General features: G+C 39.0%; 2 protein-coding genes across 3 annotated transcripts in view; one reads left to right on the top strand and one right to left on the bottom strand.

The window, feature by feature from the left end:
• Positions 1–184: 184 nt before the first annotated feature.
• WARS1 (tryptophanyl-tRNA synthetase 1) lies at positions 185–18,771 on the bottom strand. 2 transcript variants are annotated; one of them, XM_063290324.1, is made up of 11 exons: positions 18,607–18,771; positions 16,810–17,017; positions 14,314–14,521; positions 11,746–11,854; positions 11,228–11,347; positions 7,441–7,623; positions 5,538–5,638; positions 4,332–4,444; positions 3,812–3,985; positions 2,583–2,723; positions 185–696 (listed from the first exon to the last, which is right to left on the bottom strand). In XM_063290324.1, exons 2-11 carry the CDS (start codon positions 16,921–16,923, stop codon positions 538–540), a joined length of 1,422 nt encoding a protein of 473 aa, XP_063146394.1. In that variant the 5' UTR covers positions 16,924–17,017; positions 18,607–18,771; the 3' UTR covers positions 185–537. The 2 variants fall into 2 exon arrangements, with proteins under 2 accessions (XP_063146394.1, XP_063146395.1); XM_063290325.1 differs by lacking the exon at positions 18,607–18,771 and adding an exon at positions 18,118–18,138.
• Positions 18,772–18,786: 15 nt separating this feature from the next.
• Positions 18,787–19,087, top strand: part of WDR25 (WD repeat domain 25) — a 90,100-nt gene continuing 89,799 nt past the window's right edge. Inside the window, exon 1 of the mRNA XM_063290323.1 lies at positions 18,787–18,990. Coding sequence (XP_063146393.1) covers positions 18,968–18,990 — 23 coding nt within the window. The 5' untranslated portion in view covers positions 18,787–18,967. The remainder of the gene's footprint in view (positions 18,991–19,087) is intronic.

Genomic DNA, 19,087 nt, shown 5'->3' on the forward strand with positions numbered 1-19,087 from the left:
AAAATAAACTGTTCTATGCTTTTGAAGGCAGTCATAAACATACTTACAGTATGAGTGTAAAACACATCAATACTGCATGACTTTAGAAAGACAGTACTACAATTAATATAATGAAATGCATGAAAAAATATATATACAGATTGTAACCAAGAGTTTAAGTTATAGTTGAAACAGGAACTCCTACTTGATATAAAAATGTTCCACAGAGCTGAATTCTTTATTAATGTGATGTCAATTTTCTTCCCAATAACATATTCCATGAAACCAAGCATTATGTGGAAGAACAATCTTCTCCAGGAAATAAATTATCTTGCTAACCTATGAAGTCCAAGTATTATCTACAACTAATGTCTGTTTTTCCCAAGTACAGATACATGGTTTTCCCACATAGCCATTAGTCAATTAAGAATAACTTAATAGTTTGTCAAAAGCAGTGCTGCCTATGCCTGTACATAATTAAGGCAAAAAAATGAAAAACAAGAAACTACAATAACATGTAGTCTTTACGTACTGATGAATCAACATGCAGTTGCAGAATTAATAGTCAAATGCCAGCTTCCGTGGAGTCATGAATTCCTTCACCATTTCATCAGTGATCTGCTTTCGCCTTTGCTGGTGAGCTGCAATCAAGGGCTGAAGAGTTTCAATCAACACTTTCTTGAGTTCTCCTGTCAGCAGTGCTCCACTTGTGTAAGTCTGCCAAAGAATGTCACAGTCAAAGGGAATGTCCATATCCAATGACATCTCCTGCAAATCTCCTGAAAGGTACTGGGTGGGCAGGGAAAGCACTCTGCCTTTCTTGAGTAGAAATATCATTCCCTCCGAATGTCTTACACAGCATCACAGAAGGGGATACTGGCACAGGGTAGTGGGTTAGAGGTATGATTTGATGACTCAGGAGTACCTTTTAACTCTCTGAATACTTAGCCAGTGCGGTGCAGTAGTTTAAGTGTAGGATTAGGACTGGGAAGACCCAGGATTAATTCAGCTCTCAGACATGGAAGCTTACTGCATGACTTTGGGCCAATCATTCTCACAACCACAGTACTGCTGTGGGAAAAACTGGAGAAGGGAGTGCTATGAACACCACCTTAAACTCCTTCAGGACAAGCCATGATTTAAATCTAACAACAACAACAAAATAGCTGCCTTTTATTTTAAATAATTATGTTGTATTCAGAGGAAACAATATAAAATTTATAGATGAAAAGTAGATTCTGATGCCTCAATGAAATGCTTTAAGAAAAATCTACAGTTTGGCTCAGGAACCTGAGTCCTTGTGGTACATTCTTCTAACACTGAAATTATTTGAGGATACCGAGAAGTTTCTGCTCATGCTCATTGTAGCGAAATACAGAACTCCAAATCCTTTAGTTGCTTGCACACAAAGGACCAAAGAGCAACACAATATGGCTGGATCCCGCTATACTTAGCCACTGCCTTGCAGCTGGGCTAGGACTAGTCTTAGCACTGGCCCTTGCTGTTGCCTATTGCTAACAAAGCTTAAAATGTTTTGGTAAAAACTGAGTCTTCTATCTCAGCATGTTTCAAGAAGTCTTAAAAGATTTTGTGTCAGTTCTCCCAGCCAAGATATTGTATCAGTGTAAAGAAACTCCAGAAAGATCAAAATATATAGTAATGATAAAATAATAGGAGCATACAGGGCTTTGACTAGGACTAGGAGACAAGATACGGCAGGCAGTATGCCTCAAGAGAGTAGAGTATGGGCATGGAAGGTATCTTGAGGCTAGAGGGGCAGTTTCTTAGCCAGGAGAAGTGGGGATCAGTATGTTTAGAAATGAAATAGTAGGAGAGAAAGACTAAGTTAGAGAGACAAAGGGAAAAGCTAAAAGATAGTTATCCTACTACTGTTTAGAGGTTTGCACATCTTTTAGTCTTTTTTTCACTCAACAGAGCATATTTAGCACTCAATAAGATATATTCCAGAGCCAGTTTGGTGTAGGGGTTAGGGCATCAGGCTAGAAACCAGGAGACCATGAACTCTAGTCCCATTTTAGGCATGAAGCCAGCTGGGTGACCTTGGGCCAGTCACTCTCAGCTCCAGGAAGCAGGCAATGGCAAACCACTCCTGAAATCTTGCCAAGAAAACTGCAGGGACCTGTCCAGGCAGTCACCAGGAGTCAAAAACTAATTCAAAGGCACAAAAAAAGAAAGAACATTCCACTCAGTAAGGTATATGCCAAACTTTTATGGAGGTAATGGCAATTATTAATAATTCACCTCTCTTTGGCCAAGCCAAAGGCTCCTGTCCTATAGAAAATGATTCTGTATGGAGAACTAAAAGGATTTCTTAGAGAAAGAGAAAAAAGTACACACACAGAAACCTGAAATTTATCGTTTCAAGATGAAAGTTTCTGTCTGTGGCCTCACCTACCCATCATGTCTTTTGAGGCCATCAATAGCTACTGCTTCCCGGTGGACATCAGACTCAAGACAGAGTCACAGAAGGAACAACATGGGAAGAGGAAATAAAATGGTTAAGGGGAAATTGAAAGATGATGATTGTCTTTGAATGTTTTATCAGGGTGAACAAAACATCTCCCAAAGGAGATGGCAATTACCTGCTTAATTTGTTCTAATCTGTCATCATCCTCAAGGAAGAAGGTGAGGTACATGTAAGAGACATCTACATCACAGTTGCCACCATACTGCCTGTGCTCTTCAACAGTGTCTTTGCCACCAGAGAAAGCATGTTTATTAATCTGGAGCAAGATACAAGAATATGCACATGCATTAGAACTGGGGGAAAAGTTTTTCTATAAATTAAACTTTATATATAATACACAGTATCTATAGCTTTTTTCAATGTTAATCAAAAGTTTACAATCTGAACTAGTAATTGTCGACTGACTACTCTGAATACTCAGTAAGAAGGCAACTTCAATGCATATAAAAAAAGACAAATGAAGTAATTACATGCAGTGGAAGAATACTGATTTTTCCTATGCTCTGCAGAATTCAAGTTGGCATGCAAGTTTTCTTTTCTTCAGAAGCTTTTGTTTTAACTTTCCCATTGTGGGAATAAGTGCATAGGTAATATACCGGTATGTATGTATGTATGTACAGGTAATAAAAACATATTATAAATATTAAAGTTTTATATAAGCTTCACACAACATGTTGTATTCCAATATTGCAAAGTAAAGGAGGCCATATCAAATCAAAAACAAATACAGCTTATAAATATTAGTTGAGTCACATTTTCATCCACCACCAATATTTTTGTGAGACACATACCAGGGATTTTCCTTTGCATTCTTATGTAAATGATAGAATGCAAATATCCATAAAAGGATGGCAGTGAGTGATCTTTGTCAAGCTGAAGACTTAACAGCTTACCTTAAAATCCTTGTGAGGAAAAATATATTCAAGTATGGCATCAGAAACATGTGAAGAAACCAGGAAGTATTTCACTACATATCTAAGAATCATGTTTTCTCATATTAAACCTGTGCTGAGATTCATTTTTGTCCACAAGGTTACAAATGCTGTAACTTTGCAAAACGTCATGTGTGATCTGTTGTAACTGCATGTTACAACAGATATGCAAAACATGATTTATGAGGAAAGCCAAAGCTCTTTAAAGCCAAGCAGACTAAGCAGACTGGGTTCACACACCCTGATAGCTCGCCCAGCAACTGTCTCTATGTAGCAAGTGATTACAGGTGCCATGGACAGACAGTCAATTGCAAGATCCTCAGTTCATTAAATACTGCTGTTAGTTTAGCTTACAGAGCAGCACACTGGAACTCAATAGCAATACAACCTGTACACAGTCCTGTTTTCTTACCTTTGTTTTTATTTGCTTGGGTGTATCAGTGAGAAAGATTGAGGAGTTAGGATCGCTAGCACTCATTTTTGTTTGTGCTCCCTGCAAGGCTGGGAAGAAGACAGAATGCAGTAATGCTGGCTTGGGATAGCCGATCCGAGGGGCTACGTCTCTCGTCATTCTGAAATAGGGATCCTAAAAGCAGAAAAACAGAACAAAAAGCACCACAGCAGGAACCTGCTATATGAAAGTGAACACAGATGACTCCTTCTTCTAAAAGCTAGTTATATACCATTCTTTATTGTTTAGAAGGGGTCTCGGGAGCATAGGTGGGGAGAGGAAGAGCATTACAGCTGGTAGGAAGTGTTGGGAAACTTTTTTTCTTGAGTTTCCTTAAGTAAATTTGTCTGAAAAAGAAGCTTGGATCAAAGGTAAGCTGCAATTAGAGATCTGCAGAAAAAATCTGCCTCTAATATTTATACTCTCCTTTTGTGATGGATTTGTTGGAAGTTATTTAAAACATCTCAGACAACTTTCTTACCTGATCAATTGCACATGGGATCAAACACTGGATATCCTTCCTATTGTTGAAGATCTGTGGAAATGATGAGCTAAAGGATGGAGCGGCTTGAGTAGCAGGAAAACTTATCTTTCCTAGGAGAGCACAAAATACTCATTTGTTGCGCACAGAGTACTTAACCATAATGAAGAATAGAGTTCCTACATACAGAAATTAGATTTCAATGTATACAGTAATAAATGCTAGTTATGAGAGGCCTAAAGTTAAATAACTTATTATATATGAAGACTGTATATAAATATATTTCAGTATCGAACTTTTAATACGCAACATGTGAGTAAATAAATATTTTAAAATCTTACATAGTAATTTGAAACATCACAATTGGTGCTTTTGAATAAACGATTGTCGCTTTCTGACACTGATTTTTACCCAATGTCGTGATCATTTCAATAACTTGAAGTATACTTTTTCTTTTCCCTACACCAGTGTTTCTCAACCTTGGCAACTTTAAGATGTCTGGACTTCAACTCCCAGAATTCTGGGAGTTGAAGTCCAGACATCTTAAAGTTGCCAAGGTTGAGAAACACTGCCCTACACTATACTTTTAACTGTCTAACCATTACCTAAGCAGGAATGACAGTCTTCCAGGGCCATGTGCAGGAGGGAAAAACTTGGGACCCTCAAACTCACAGCAACCCTCACCATCAGTAATGGCATCTGAAGATGCCGGGAGTTGTAGTTCAGCCACATCTACAGGGCCATAAATTCTTCATCTGTGTGGTAGATCACAACTACAACAAATGTATATCTATTCAACTACTATGCTTATAAAACAAAGGTGCCCAGCAACTGTCTCTATGTAGCAAGTGATTACAGGTGCCATGGACAGACAGTCAATTGCAAGATCCTCAGTTCATTAAATACTGTGTGAATTTACTTATGGCATTTTTATTCCACATCTCCCCCCCCCCCCAAAAAACACCTGAGGATGGTTTCTGCATTAATTTTATCTTCAGAAGAATACTGTGAGGTATATTATAAGGATTAACCAGCAAACTTCATTGTCTGTTGGATTCTTTATGACTAAGTGAGATTAGAACTTGGTGTCCCTGGCCTTAGTCCAATATTCAAGCATTAGATTCCACTGCTGAATCAGAACTTCAAGTACATTTTTGTTTCCAATATCTTGCATTAATGAGTTACCAGGATCCTATCAGAACTCACCTATGCAGTCACTATCTGTAAAACCAAAGATTCCTTTCACTTGGTTGAATGTCACATGCTTTTGAACTTTAACAATATTTTCATAGAAGCCCAGACTTCTCCTGGGAAAAGAGCAGAGAAATCAAAATCCCAAATCTCAACACAGAGAAGAATGTGTTCTTGAGAATGCTCACAAGTTAACATTGCAATCTGGTATGAGGAAACATGGATGTTTAATATATTATATTCAGAGTTAAAAATACAAATGATTCCTGTTTCAATAAAATTCTTAAAGCAGTATTTTAATTACATTTTTAATAGTTTGCATATTGGGACCACAGTCGCAACAAGGAGAACCTTTCCAGTCCCATTGATACAGAGCAGAGGCACTCCCTCCAGTGTTGCATCTGATTCTATTCAATTTCATCCAGGCAGAGCGAGGCAGCTTTAAGCCAGGAGGTTTGGAAGAGGGATCACTAAAGACCAAGCTGCGATGTGACAACTTGGACCATTCCTCTCTCCAGGCATTCTTAGGATTGAACTGGATAGATGCTAGATGTACGGCTGTTTTCCAGGCTGGCCTACGAGATTTCAATCTTGTGGTGGTCTGTGCAATATCCTGATGAATAGGAAGGGCCTTGTTATTCATAACTGGGCGAGGGTGTTGTCTTCTGATGTGGAGTGGTATAATATTGGGTAGAATGCAGTGTGCCAGAGATGATACGCATTGTCTGTTGCAACTGTGGTGCCAATACGCAAACTATTAAACATATTGTGCAAGACTGCCCATGATGTGCGTTCCCTGGCTCCTTAGAAGATCTGCATGAAGCAACACCGAAGCGATTGCCTGGATAGCTGAACTGGACATCCAGTTATGAGGCTACTGCTGTATTCCTTCAGAACTTTTATATATAATCACGTGGACTGTGTGTATATATTTGTCTTTCTCTTGTCACGTACTCATCATATGCTATATGTATATATATACACAATGTGTGTGTGTGTGTGTGTGTATGTATGTGTATGTATGTGTATGTGTGTGTGTGTGTGTGTGTGTGTGTATATATATATATATATATATAACACATTTTTCATGAAGAATTTCCAAATTATTTTATAACAGGTATCACTCTAGTATAAAGATACTTATAAGCTTATACAGACCTATTATGTCCTCATATTTAAGTCTTTTTAAGCCACCAAGTACTGTCAGACTTTTTGATGCTATTTTTTTCACGGGACAAAAGGAACATCAAATGGTTTTAACAACCAAAGTTGGTTCAATTTTCAACCCCACAGTCGCAAAGCTACTAATTATCACCAGATGGTAGCAGACTGATTCTGCTGTGTTCACATACCAGGCCAGTGCAGCCTGGAAAAGTGTACTATCAGGAAGTGAAGCCAGATCAGCTCAAAGAATTTGATATATTACAGCTCCTAAGCCTGCAATCCCAGAATGTTAACACTCTATGGAAAACCACAAGATGCTTTTTCAGTGCCTACCAAACAAAAAACACAAAGCAACTCAAAAACTGTTTCCTTTGAATAAAATGCTGTTTCCTCTAAAGCTGAAAGAGTCTCAAGGGCTGCTGTCACTCTGTTCCCCTTATTGGAGTAAACATAGGAATTGCATTTCTACCATGGCATCTGCATCTCTTCAAATGACTGAAGACTGTGATAAAGAAATACAGGGTTAACAAACATACTTTTAATAGCAGCAACTCAAACAGAATTATTCTGTAGAAGAATTCCCTTTATGATGGCTTTTATCTTAAAAAGCTTTTTTAAGCACTGTTCTTTCTACAACTGACATATGCCAAACAAAATTGGTCAAGGAAACACCAGCGAACTGTGCTAAGGCTGCTGGGTAGTTTAAGATTACCCCAAAATGTAGACTTTCAATATCGAAGAATGAGAACCTTACCCCATATATGAGAGATCAGAAAAGATGAAAGTTTGATTAATATCAAATCCACAGGCTATTATGTCCTTGATGTTTTCTATAGCATACTGGTAGGCTTTCTCAACGGTCAGATCTTTCCACAGGTATTTCTCATCATCAGTCAATTGTATGACTAATGGAACATTAAATACTTCTTGTAACCACCTAGTAAAAAACAAAACCAGTGTACTTAAAGTGTTTCAAGGTAACTTCTAGTTCAATTATGTGACATGCAAATGCAGGTTAAAAATAAACTTCTTCACAATCACTTTCCTTAGCTTTTGGAGAAACATTTTCTCAGTTGGGAACATTTCTTTGCGTATACTTGATGGTATGTCGGTACCTACCTGCCTGTTGATAGGCTAATATAATGCGGTAAGGCATATATACCTATTTTGCAAGAAAAATACATGTATTTGATAAATTGTGGAGCAGGTCCTTCATCTTTGGACTGATATCTATAACAAGCCATGATGACGTCAAAATGATACATGTATCATTGTGTCACTGTGTAAATGACGTGATTACATAGTTATGTTATGACATCTGAAGCAAGTACATCAGTCATGTTACTTATATGATGATGTCGTTTTCCTGCCTAGTCCTTGGGGATGTCCATGTTTCCTTGGAATGATAGTACCCTCTTCCTGCACAGTAGTAGCTTGCAACTTAAAACAGAAAGCAATTCAGTAATGCCAATTAATTTATCTCTATGAATAGTACTGCACATTACTGAAAAATTATTTTTCAGTATACTCTCATCATATTAATACATTGTACCTTAGGTTCTAATAATTGATTTTATTGTGCTTAATTGTACATTCTATTTTCCTGCAACAGCGATTATTTTGGACAATTCATGCAATTACAGTACTTAAGTTTGATATTCAGTTTTTGGGAATCATCTCCTTCATTTTTTCCTGCAGCATTAGAGATAAGCTATGTCTCTGGATACCAGATTCCATACTTGTGTGATGCTATAATGACAGATGTTAATAAATACTTTGCCCTGCCTGCGTGAAGTAAATACTGTGGCTGAACAAACTCAAATAATAACTATTTCTCTTAGCTCCAGAAATTAAATGAATCCTGCTGGTTTCCAAAGGGCACTTGGGGTGATGCTCAAAACCCTAATGGACAGTTGAATGCCTGGTTGATCTCTGGAATAAGGTGTTGGTGGTGACACCTGACTGGAGTGCTCTTGAGCAGCCTCTGTGGGAGCTCTTTTGTTTATCGAGGACCTCTGGGAGATGTAGAAACATAAAAGATACCTATAGCAGTGCTGGTGTAAAATGAAGAACCTATTAAGAGCTCAACTTCAAGCCTAGCCATGATGATAAGAGTGGCAAAGTGAGCCTAAATGTCCACTCTTACTGCAAACATAGATACGTGCCTAGCAGCATTATTTAAAGCACACTTGTTCAACCTTTTTACCCTAAAGAAACCTTTGAAATAATTTTCAGGTCTCAGGAACTCATGCATAAAAATGGCAAAAAATACAAAAACTTCACAATACAATTTCCTTCTAACCCTCACAATCCATATTTACAAAGCTTACAACAACAGCAAGTGGCAGATCAGCAGCTGAGCTGTGATGTGTAAAATTCCCACCACTTTCAATCACAATATCTTGCAGAACCCCTAGCGACTTCTTGCAGAACCCTAGTGTTCTGCAGAACCCCAGCTGAGAAAGGCTGGTTTAAAGTGACTTGTCCCTGTTAAGGAAAACCAAGCTATTAGATCATCTGCTGGGCCATTACAATGATTTTTTTTCAGTATTTGGGGGAACAAAATGTTGACATTCAGGTAGGCAAGTCCTAGCTGAGACGACAAGGGTTGTCTGGGATTGATTTAAACCTGTGGATCCTGTGGAAGTAGACAGGATCCTCTGTACTGTTAGCAATGACACCTCTGAATAAGATCCCTGCTCTAGCAGATAGGGAGAAACAGGAGGCTGGGTACAGGCAATGCTAAATGCATACATTCATGTCAAAAGATGAGATGGTACATCCTTTTCTCAAGAAACCATTGCTTGACCCAGCTATTTCAGATAATTATTGACTGGACTCCCACATTCCCTTTTTAGGGAAAGTTGTTGGGCTAAAGCTATGAAGAGATCTGGATGAAATGTATTATCTAGGCCTTTTCTAGTCAGAATTTAGATCTGGGTATGGAGCAAAGCCACATGACATTTGGCAGGTCCAGGATAGGGGAAATGCAACTCTTGGCAACCTTTGATACCATCAACCATGGTATCCTTCTGGATCAGGTGTGAGGAAGGGAATGGGAAGCATTGTTTTTCAATTATTGTCCTCTTTCCTGAGTGGCCAGTTCCAGTAAGTGATGGTGTGTAGGGAAAGCCCTTGAGCTCTCTTTTATGGGGTGCTGCAGGGCTTGGTCCTCACTGCATGACAGCTACAAAAAGCTGCAGGATGAAGGATGATTTCACCAGCATGAAATGAGATATCACCAATTAGTTGATGATTCCAAGTTATGTATATACATCCTGGGCTGGGCTAGAGATGTGGTGGAAATCCTGGCCCAACCACTGCAGGGCTGTTGGGATATGGATGGGAGAAACAGGCTCAAACCAAGAGGGAGCAGCTGTGGATTTGGAAACCAACTGAATCCAGTCCGTCTTTGACTCCAGATGGGGTAGACTTTGGACGTACTGAGCAAGGCCACAACTTGGGGGTGCTCTTGGACTCATGGTTCCAGCTAGAACAGCAGGGGGAAGCTATGGCCACAGCGGCCTTTTTACAATTGCACTTTGTGTGCCAGTTGTTGCTTTCCCTGGATCAAGAGGCTTTAGTCAGTCATTCATGCTTTGACACTTCAGATATGGACTACAAACAATGCCCTCTACATGGCTGCCCTTGAATATCATCTGAAAGCTTCTGCTGGTTCAACGTGTTCAGCATGCAGCATCCCAGGAGAACTAAGATTTGCCTATGTAACATCACCACTATGGGAGCTATACTGTTTGTCAGTTAACTTTTGGGTGCAGTTCAAGATACTAGTTGACATCTTTATAGCCTATATGGCTCAGGGCCAGGTATGTCTATAACTTCCTTCTCTTAGTTAACCTGTCCAGTAAGATATGGGAGAGAAAGCTTACTGGGTGTCCCACCACTGAGGGAATGCCATTTTCAGGGACTGCAGGCCCCATCTTTTGGAACACCCTATTCCAGGATATCTGGACCCAAGGGGGTATCATTATTAAGTTTTTGTAAAGTAGTAAAAATATGCAGTTTTGGAAAAGCATTGGGGACAAGTAACGATCATGCAAACCCGAATGGTGGCACATTGAGTTGCTTGAATTATAATTGTATTAACTGATTTTTGGATTAATGGATTTTGAATTCTACCATACTAATACTTTGTAAGTCTCTCAGTACCTCTGGAAATGGAACACCATATAAACTGAAGCCAAAATTGGATGCAAATACTTTTCACGAGCAGAAGCATGCATACATGTTTTCTGCTCATAAAAAATATTTGCATCCAATTTTGGCTGATTTCCCCTTTCCACTAAAATGCCTTACACCACACAGTTCAGGAGAGTACACCAAAGTTCAAGAGGTTGTTTCCAGAAAAGACAGCAACAAAGAAATGATACTTCTGTAAACTTTTTTGTATATTGATCTCAACATCCATGCCCTAATTCCAGATCTCAGCTACTAGTATAATGCAAATATCTGCCATGGAGATTAACCACTTCTAAAACAAGGAAGCATTTAATAAAAAACAACTGATCAGAATTACTTACTTTGTAAAAATAAATGGGATAAGGTGGCCAACGTGCATGGCCTCAGATGAGGGACCTCTGCCTGTATAAAGGTAAAATGGCTTCTTATGTTCATACGCGTCAAGAATTTGGTTCATATCTCTGGAGGAAAGTAAGGAAACATTGCATGCTTTTAAAGGAAAGGTCCAGTCAAATGAAGACGAATGAGAACAGATGTCAACACATTTTAATGATTATTTTGTATTTAAAAGAAAGTCCTGTACTAGAATTTATATCATGTAACAACATTCTACTTTTGAAATATAAGGAATGTAGGACTACCATTTACATTCCATGCCCCAGGTTTTAGTTTTCTTTCATAGAGATGCTTGTAGAATGTTGTTGTTGTTAGTTGCCATTGAGTCATTTACCACTCATGGCAACCCTATGTATAACAGAATGAAACGCTGTTCAGTCTCAATATATTAAGATGAATGAAACAGACATTTAGAATGGGGATTTTGTTTGATTCAAATAAGCTAGTGATAAAGCATACTTACCTATGAGAAAAGAAAATGCCTCTCTGTAGAAAATGATGTGGTTTATGTCCCGTAATTCTCTCTATTCTATTGATGAGGTCTTTATCAATTTTGCTACTGCCAAATCGAACTGAAGACAACAGAAAGAGAGACTAAATTATATGCATGATGGTGAATAAACTATTAACGAACAGTACATCAGAGCACCACCCCTCAGAAAATAAAAAAGGAAAAATGGTGGATATGCTGCACCACATTATGATAACACAAGAGATACTACACTTGATCTCAAATGAAAGGTCAAAAAGTGACAATTCTTGCTGATTTGATTAGTCCCTTGAGATCTCCAGAAGGGTTATAAAGTTTGGTGCAATTGCTGTTGCTGTTTTTTTTAATATAGTCTTTCTGAGATATAATTTGTCATGGTTAATCGTAATCCATATTGAAGATTATTGCATTTAATGTATTATTTGAGAATTTCCTATCTTTTATTGTTTCTTTGATCATGTTCATCATGTAATGGATAGCTGGTCTTGACTTGAAAATAAACTGTACAATAAATATTTGCTGACAGAACAATTCTACTTATGCAATTAATTAGATTTCAAGTTATCCATTTCAACCTACATTCATATTTCAGTAAAAATTTCACCCTGATGTTTGAATATATGTCCTGAGTTTCATGCTGTAAGATCTACTGAATGCAATGAGATCATGTTGTTAGTGTGCTTATGAATGCATCCATAGAAACAACTGTCTTCTAGTAAATTTTCTCATGTTATAAGTTTTTGCTTCCTATATTTTTTTTCTATGTAGCTGGATGTGACCCTGAAATATATTTCAACTGTTGAATTTTGGCGGCTAAATTGCCAAAAATCTTACTGTTGTTTTATTTATTTAAAACCTGCGTACATCACTTTCCATTAAAAACCCCCTACCACTTTACAATAAAAGTTTCCATTGTTTCACGGAGAAAACACAACAAAACTTTGGATATGCCTAGAACTTACTTTAGAAACATGCCTAAGGAGAGCTTCCCCCTCAAAAAAACCCCTCTTAAAATTCAGAATCTCTTGTTACCCCACTCACCCACCCCAGTGCTTTGTATCATCATCCTGCACATCTTCAGGTTATTACCTCACCCACTATATTCCTCACCTGATCTGCTCAAAATTAAGCGTAGCTCTCAGCCATTAAAAGGTTGTCCATCATGGTTCCCTCAGCCACAAAAAGCATGAGAAACTAGCATTCGAGTTCCAAACAAGCAGACAATCACCTGGGTATCTTTGGGACTGCCTGTTCCAGGTAGAATGAGCCTGTCCATTGTGTGCAAACAGAAAGTATCTGCTGAGAGTCCCCACTTAACATGAGAGCTGACAGGAGGTGACTCAGAGACAGACATTATCTGTGGGGTCCTATGGAATAGCCTCCTCCCCCAACCCCTGAGGCAAGAGCAGCCCTTTCCCTTGTATTCTGGAGACTTGTGAAAACCTGATTATTCTGAAAGGTCATCGGAGACAACACTGGTTAAATGTGCAATGCCTCAAATAAAAGTTGATTATAATTATATTGTATCATTATGTTTTTCTTATTGTACTGTTTTAGATTTGTGGATTTTTTTTAATGAAGGTATTTTGGACTGTAAACTGCTTAGTATTTTTGATGTCTGAGGTAGTATAAAGTCACCTAAAGAAACACTCTGAGTGTCAGGTACCAGATCTCTAGTTTTCTACTACAGTAGTATTGGCAGTAGGAAAACAGCAGTCTGCAGTGGATGATTGGGAGATGGAACAAGTATGTGCATATCAGTGATGGAACATGTGCAGCCACTGATGAGAAGCTTTTGTGGCCATTGGGACTGAAAACATTGTGCATCAGTGTTCTACATCAGGGACTGACAGGCACCCAAGAATCATATGTACTACTAGGATGTGCATAGGGTCTGTCCCGGATCTATTTTTATGGCTACCAACCTGCCAAAATTCAGTGACAAGAGCAGCAATTTTTGAAAATGCAATATTTTACTTTTTAAAGGGTCAGTTAAGCCTTAAAGCAGCCATATTATTTGGTTTCAGTCCTTAAATAGCAACATAAAAATGGGCTATTAATGTTAGTTCTGCCCATTCCAGTGACATTGTCACATCCCATGGCTTTCAGAATCTATACATACTCACAGTTTTAAAAATGCAATCCCAACCTGAAAAAAAGTTTCGTACCCTGCTGTCTATAAATGTAGGGAATTAAAAAGTTGATAGGAAAGTTAATAAGGTTTCTTTGGGAATTTTGAATGTTAAAGAAACATACTAGTTGAATGAGATCAAAGGTCAATGTAGTCTAGCATCTTCCTTTCCTGAATAACCATGAATTTCATGAAACCCCATCTGCAAAGCTTGAAGACAGCACCCATTTGGCAACCAGTGGAAGGTAATATTTTATGAAAAGTGCCATTTGAAAATGCAGAACCAATTTTTAGAACTTCAAGATTGTGGCAAAAATAGGTCAGAGATGGAAGAGCATCTTTAAAGAGTCTTTGTCAAGAGCGCTGTATTTTAAATAACATGTTTTTTAAGATAATAGAACACCACACACCTATAAGTTTGTCATAATCCACCCCTTTTGCATTGGATGTCTGCACTGTCCAGGGGTCCACAAAATCATCCTCTTCATTGTTGGCTGGACTGTTACTGACTGGAGTGAAATCTGCTGGAGGACAATCTGCTTTATATTCTTGACCTGTTGCTGTTTTATAGGTTAGTTTTAATGACAGCAACAACTTAACTGCAGCATCAATTTCATCCTGGGAGTAAAGTAAGAAAAAAAGCATAACAGCATTCAAGTAAATTAAGTGACACTGAGCCTAGCAGCTACATACATACATACATATTCTAGCATGCATAGAAATTAATTATAGTGTGAAGAAAAGATCTGCATGGGAATGAAACAGCTGGTTCTCCCCCCCAAAAAAAAAGAAAAAAAGAAAGAAAAGCAAAAGAAAACCCTCAAAACCACAGCTACGGCCAAACCACCTGCTTGTGTAATGCTGAGCATGTCATTCAAGGCCTCTATTGCACTTTTTTCCATTTGCAAAACAGGTACAAATATTTATCTTTTTCATAGGGGCACAGTGAAACTGAAAAGGAAAGGTTATTAAGGGCATTCAGTTTAAGATTGTGGTGAGCTTATTCCAAATAGAACCAAATTGCTTCTCTTGCTTATCATGTCTTTCTTCAAAACCCAGTTATTTTTACAGAACACTTTAATTTATTTATTTAAATAATTTATATGGCTGCCCATTTCACAACAGTGGCTCAGGGTAGCAAAAAAAGATTAAAAAACCCAACAGCTAAAAACAATAGTTCATGATGCCCGAGGTAAGTGATTCATTCCAATCATAAAATCACATCAAGAACAGAGCTTGCCTAACCTCCGGGCCTGAATACCTGGGGAAAACAGGTCTTCAGTGACTTACAAAAGGCTAACAGGATCGGGGCCATCTGGATTGTTGGAGGGATGCTGTTCCACAAGGCAATAATATTGTTAACTGAGCTTTTGTCTTGGCTGTGCTGCACTGATATATAGCAAAGTCAGATTACCAAGAGTAGTTGTTGCAAGCACTCAAGAAGAAAACCTGCTGGTGAGACTCATTATCTCTGTTTATCGTATCTGTGGAGTCCTCGGTGCTCTCTGAACTTGGTTGCTCAGAGAGCACCAAGGACTCCACAGTTCAACTCTGAGCTACAAATATTCTCTTCTATTGGAGCATCATATCTAACATGTTACAGTTGGAGCACAAGCTGCACAATCCTAAGCCTAGGCTTCCTTTAGGTAGAGTGAGCAAGAGGTAGAGGTAGAGTGAACAAAATAACTTCTTCCCTGCTATTTAATGGAGAATTTCATTTTCCTCTCAAAATCCTGCCTCCTGATATCATCTAAGCCTGGGGTTTTTCAAACTGGGCTCTACAGAATCCTAGGGTTCCACAAGGACTTGAATGGGTTTCCATGTGACTAAGGGAGAAAAAGAACTCTCTGCAAGGGACTAAGGGAAGGTGGGGAGGGTTTTTCTCCCCCTTGTGCCTTGTAGAAAGGGTTTTTTCCCCCTCTAGTCTCTGGTGAAGAGTTTTCCCCCTTAAAAACTCTCTGCAAGGGACTAAGGGTAACACCCCTTCACAAAATCCTTGAATGTACTCAGTCCTCTGCTCCCAGCACAGTGCTGCTCTTCAGGAACAATTTTTCTAAGATACAATGGAAAAAGTGGGGCTTGTCAACTGACATTCAGAAGCCCCATCCCTCTTGTTTAGGGTTTCCAGGAATTTTTTTTAATGCACAGATTCCACCTCCTGAAAATGTTTGAAACCCCCTGATACAGCCTATCAGAAAAGGTAAATCAGGCTTTCCCCTACCACTGAAAAAATGTTTCCATTGTTTTTCATACAATCATAGAATCATAAGGTTGGAAGGGACCTTGGAGGTCTTCTAGTCCAACCCCCTGCCCAAGGCAGGAATCCTCATACCATCTCAGACAAATGCTTTTCCAATCTTTTCTTGAAAACCTCCAGCGATGGAGCACCCACAACTCTGGAAGACAAGCTGTTCCACTGCTTAATAGTTCTCACTGTCAGGAAATTCCTTCTTGTTTCCAGGTTGGATCTCCCTCTGATGAGCTTCCACTCATTACTTTTTGTCCTACCCTCAGGTGCTATGGAGAATAAGTTGACGTCCTCTTCCCTGTGGCAGCACTTCAAGTATTGGAAGACTGCTATCATGTCTCCCCTGAATCAGTGAATTTTTTCTATCCATCATTAGTCCAGTGAAAGCCTTTGTTGGTTTTTAATCACTTTCAACAATATAAGGAGCCCTTTTGCTTACAGAAGAGATATTCTGGATCCAACACTATATTTATTCAAGGAACTTAGAATTCAGTTTTGGTGGCATGATGACAGAAAAGAACCCTAAAAATCCTATACAGTACTCATATTTTGTAGCAACTTACTAGGGTACCTTAAAAATGTTTATGTAGCTGGACTCTACAGAAGGAACACTCTATTAACATTTTAGGGAAATTCAGCTAAAAAAGTACAGTTTTACCTTTGACGCTTTCTTGGATTTCAGTGATCTGACCTTTTCTCCTTGTGCAGCTACTTGTTCAAACAGTTCAACTGGCTTAAGAGAGCAAAAGCTTCCAATTGGAATATCTGCCATTTTAAGGAGTGTGGAAAGTCTTTTGTATTTTTAGTTTAAAGTGTGTTTTATATCGTTTTATCCTGAAACTTCAAAACAGAGAGCTTGGAGAATTCTAGAAGACAAATAATAAATAAATATTAGGATCTATCTATCTATCTATGAATTGCATAGGAGTAATTAGTTTAGTTACTGACAGGATCAGTAGCACAACTACTAGAAAATGTACTTTAAAAAAAAAATGATACTCTTATAAGCTATTGCATAATGTAATCAATGTCAGGAAGCAATTACATAGGACATTTACAAAACTTGTTTGTCATGTAGGGAAGATATTCCTCTGCCTTTTTCACCCTACCTTAGTCTGAAGTAGCCAACATTACTTCAGACATCATTTGACATACTGATAGCCTATCCTATCCAAAGTTAATTGGGGTGGCCTGAGTGACATATTCCTGAGCACAAACTAGCATGAACAGTGGTCAGGGATAATGGAATCTATACTCCAACAACATCTGGAGAATCACAGTTTTTTCCATTTCTGATTAAATATCTTTAGATATGATGTAAAAAAGGTTTTGAACCTGGGATTTTGGGGTCTGCAGCTCAGTAAACATAATCACAGCTTCTACAATAGTATTTTATTCAGTGAACATATACAACTGAATGGCACATGCCTTTAAATGTCTGTAATCACAATTCTGGTACCCAACTGGGATCATGATGATGCCACTCATCTAATCCATATGTTCAGAGCTTTGCCAGCAAAATTGTTTCTTAGCCTGGTAACCCCTCCTAGTAAATAAAATAGGGTTAGGAGGCAATATTTTTCTGCCAAATGATGAAGATGTGGAAATATCTTAAAGCAGACATTGTTCTATCAAACCAATATTGTTATTTGGAGTTGAAGAGCAATTCTCCAAGGTCTGACCATCAGGGCATACACAGTATGTACACTGCCCCAATTACAATTCCAAAGCATCAGTTGACAGGCAATGAGAAAGGCCTCTAGCAGAGCTTTTAGAGAGTACCATCCTGTCAGTCTGATTCAACAATCCTGGGCTGAAAATAATCTGGTCTAAGAAGAGCAGCTTCCCATGTTCCCTGAGTCTTTCTGCTGTTTTCTGCACCTGGACTGCACTAGCGTCTACCAACATAAAAACACAGCAAACGAACACATTTTTTTAAAAAGGGTAACAATAAACCGAATCATACCCTGCTAAGAAAATTACATCTGCCAAGATCTCATTAGACAGTGTTAGGCGAGGGGTACCCAACTGGGATCATGATGTTTCAGCTTCAGTCTGTCATCTGCAATATAGGTGGGACAGTCGTAGTGACATATTGTACAGAGCCATTGTACGCATTTCAAACAGAGAAGCTTGTAAAGTGTTTTAAATATTGAAACACACGAGTCAAATCTTAATTATCAACCTCCTGGTCAGGATGGCCTAGTATTCGCTCAAGGGCTAATTCTGACACGTGCAAAAGATACATCACCGAGCCCAGAAAGCCAGGCGGAAGAAGCAGAGTTTCCTCCCCAACGCCAGAACCAGCTTCCCATCCTCTCCCACGGAATTCCTTTCCCTTCCTCAAGGATCTCCTTTTCTTTTACTCCGGTCTACAGGCGACTTCTCAAGAGAGAAAAGGTGGCTCTAAGGGACCTGCCCGTTCTGTCTCCTTTTATCTCTTTTCCCACCTTACCTGTCCGCGAAATCGCGGCTTTCCTCAGCTGCTCTCCGGCACGAGCAACCCCATTGCATCAGCTACGGAACAGCTCGTGCGACACTGATCGTCTTCCGATCAGGAAAGGCGTTCCTAGCCCGGAACTGAGGACAAAGAGGAGGAGAGAAACAAAGGGGCTTGGCTTCCACTGCGGGCGGAAGGCGAGAAGGTCTGTGAGGAGGGACAAGACTCTCGTCAAAAAGAAAAGAAAACACAAGCCAGGAAGAAAGAGGGATGACACTCATGAGCGTAAAATAGGAACGTTTGAGACCAAGTCGAGTTTCCTAGGGGAAACTTTCTGAGGGAAGGATGTGGCCTCGCTGCAAGCCGATCTAAACTGATGACAGAGGAGGCTGCTCTCAGGTAGTGTTGCTGTAAAGTGGATCCCCCTTTAGGTCAATGGCTTGAGTCATTAGGCTTTTTCTTCCTTATTTGCTCGTCCCAGGCCCAGTCAGGATCT

Source organism: Candoia aspera, chromosome 1 (assembly GCF_035149785.1).
Source record: "Candoia aspera isolate rCanAsp1 chromosome 1, rCanAsp1.hap2, whole genome shotgun sequence".
Taxonomy (NCBI): domain Eukaryota; kingdom Metazoa; phylum Chordata; class Lepidosauria; order Squamata; family Boidae; genus Candoia; species Candoia aspera.

Coding starts and splice junctions, on each gene's coding strand:
- WARS1 (XM_063290324.1), bottom strand. CDS start 16,923: ATGGCAGATATTCCAATTGGAAGCTTTTGCTCTCTTAAGCCAGTTGAA. Junction 2,724..3,811: donor CCAAGCAAATAAAAACAAAG/GTAAGAAAACAG, acceptor ATCTTGCTCCAG/ATTAATAAACATGCTTTCTC. Junction 697..2,582: donor GATTAGAACAAATTAAGCAG/GTAATTGCCATC, acceptor ATTCTTTGGCAG/ACTTACACAAGTGGAGCACT.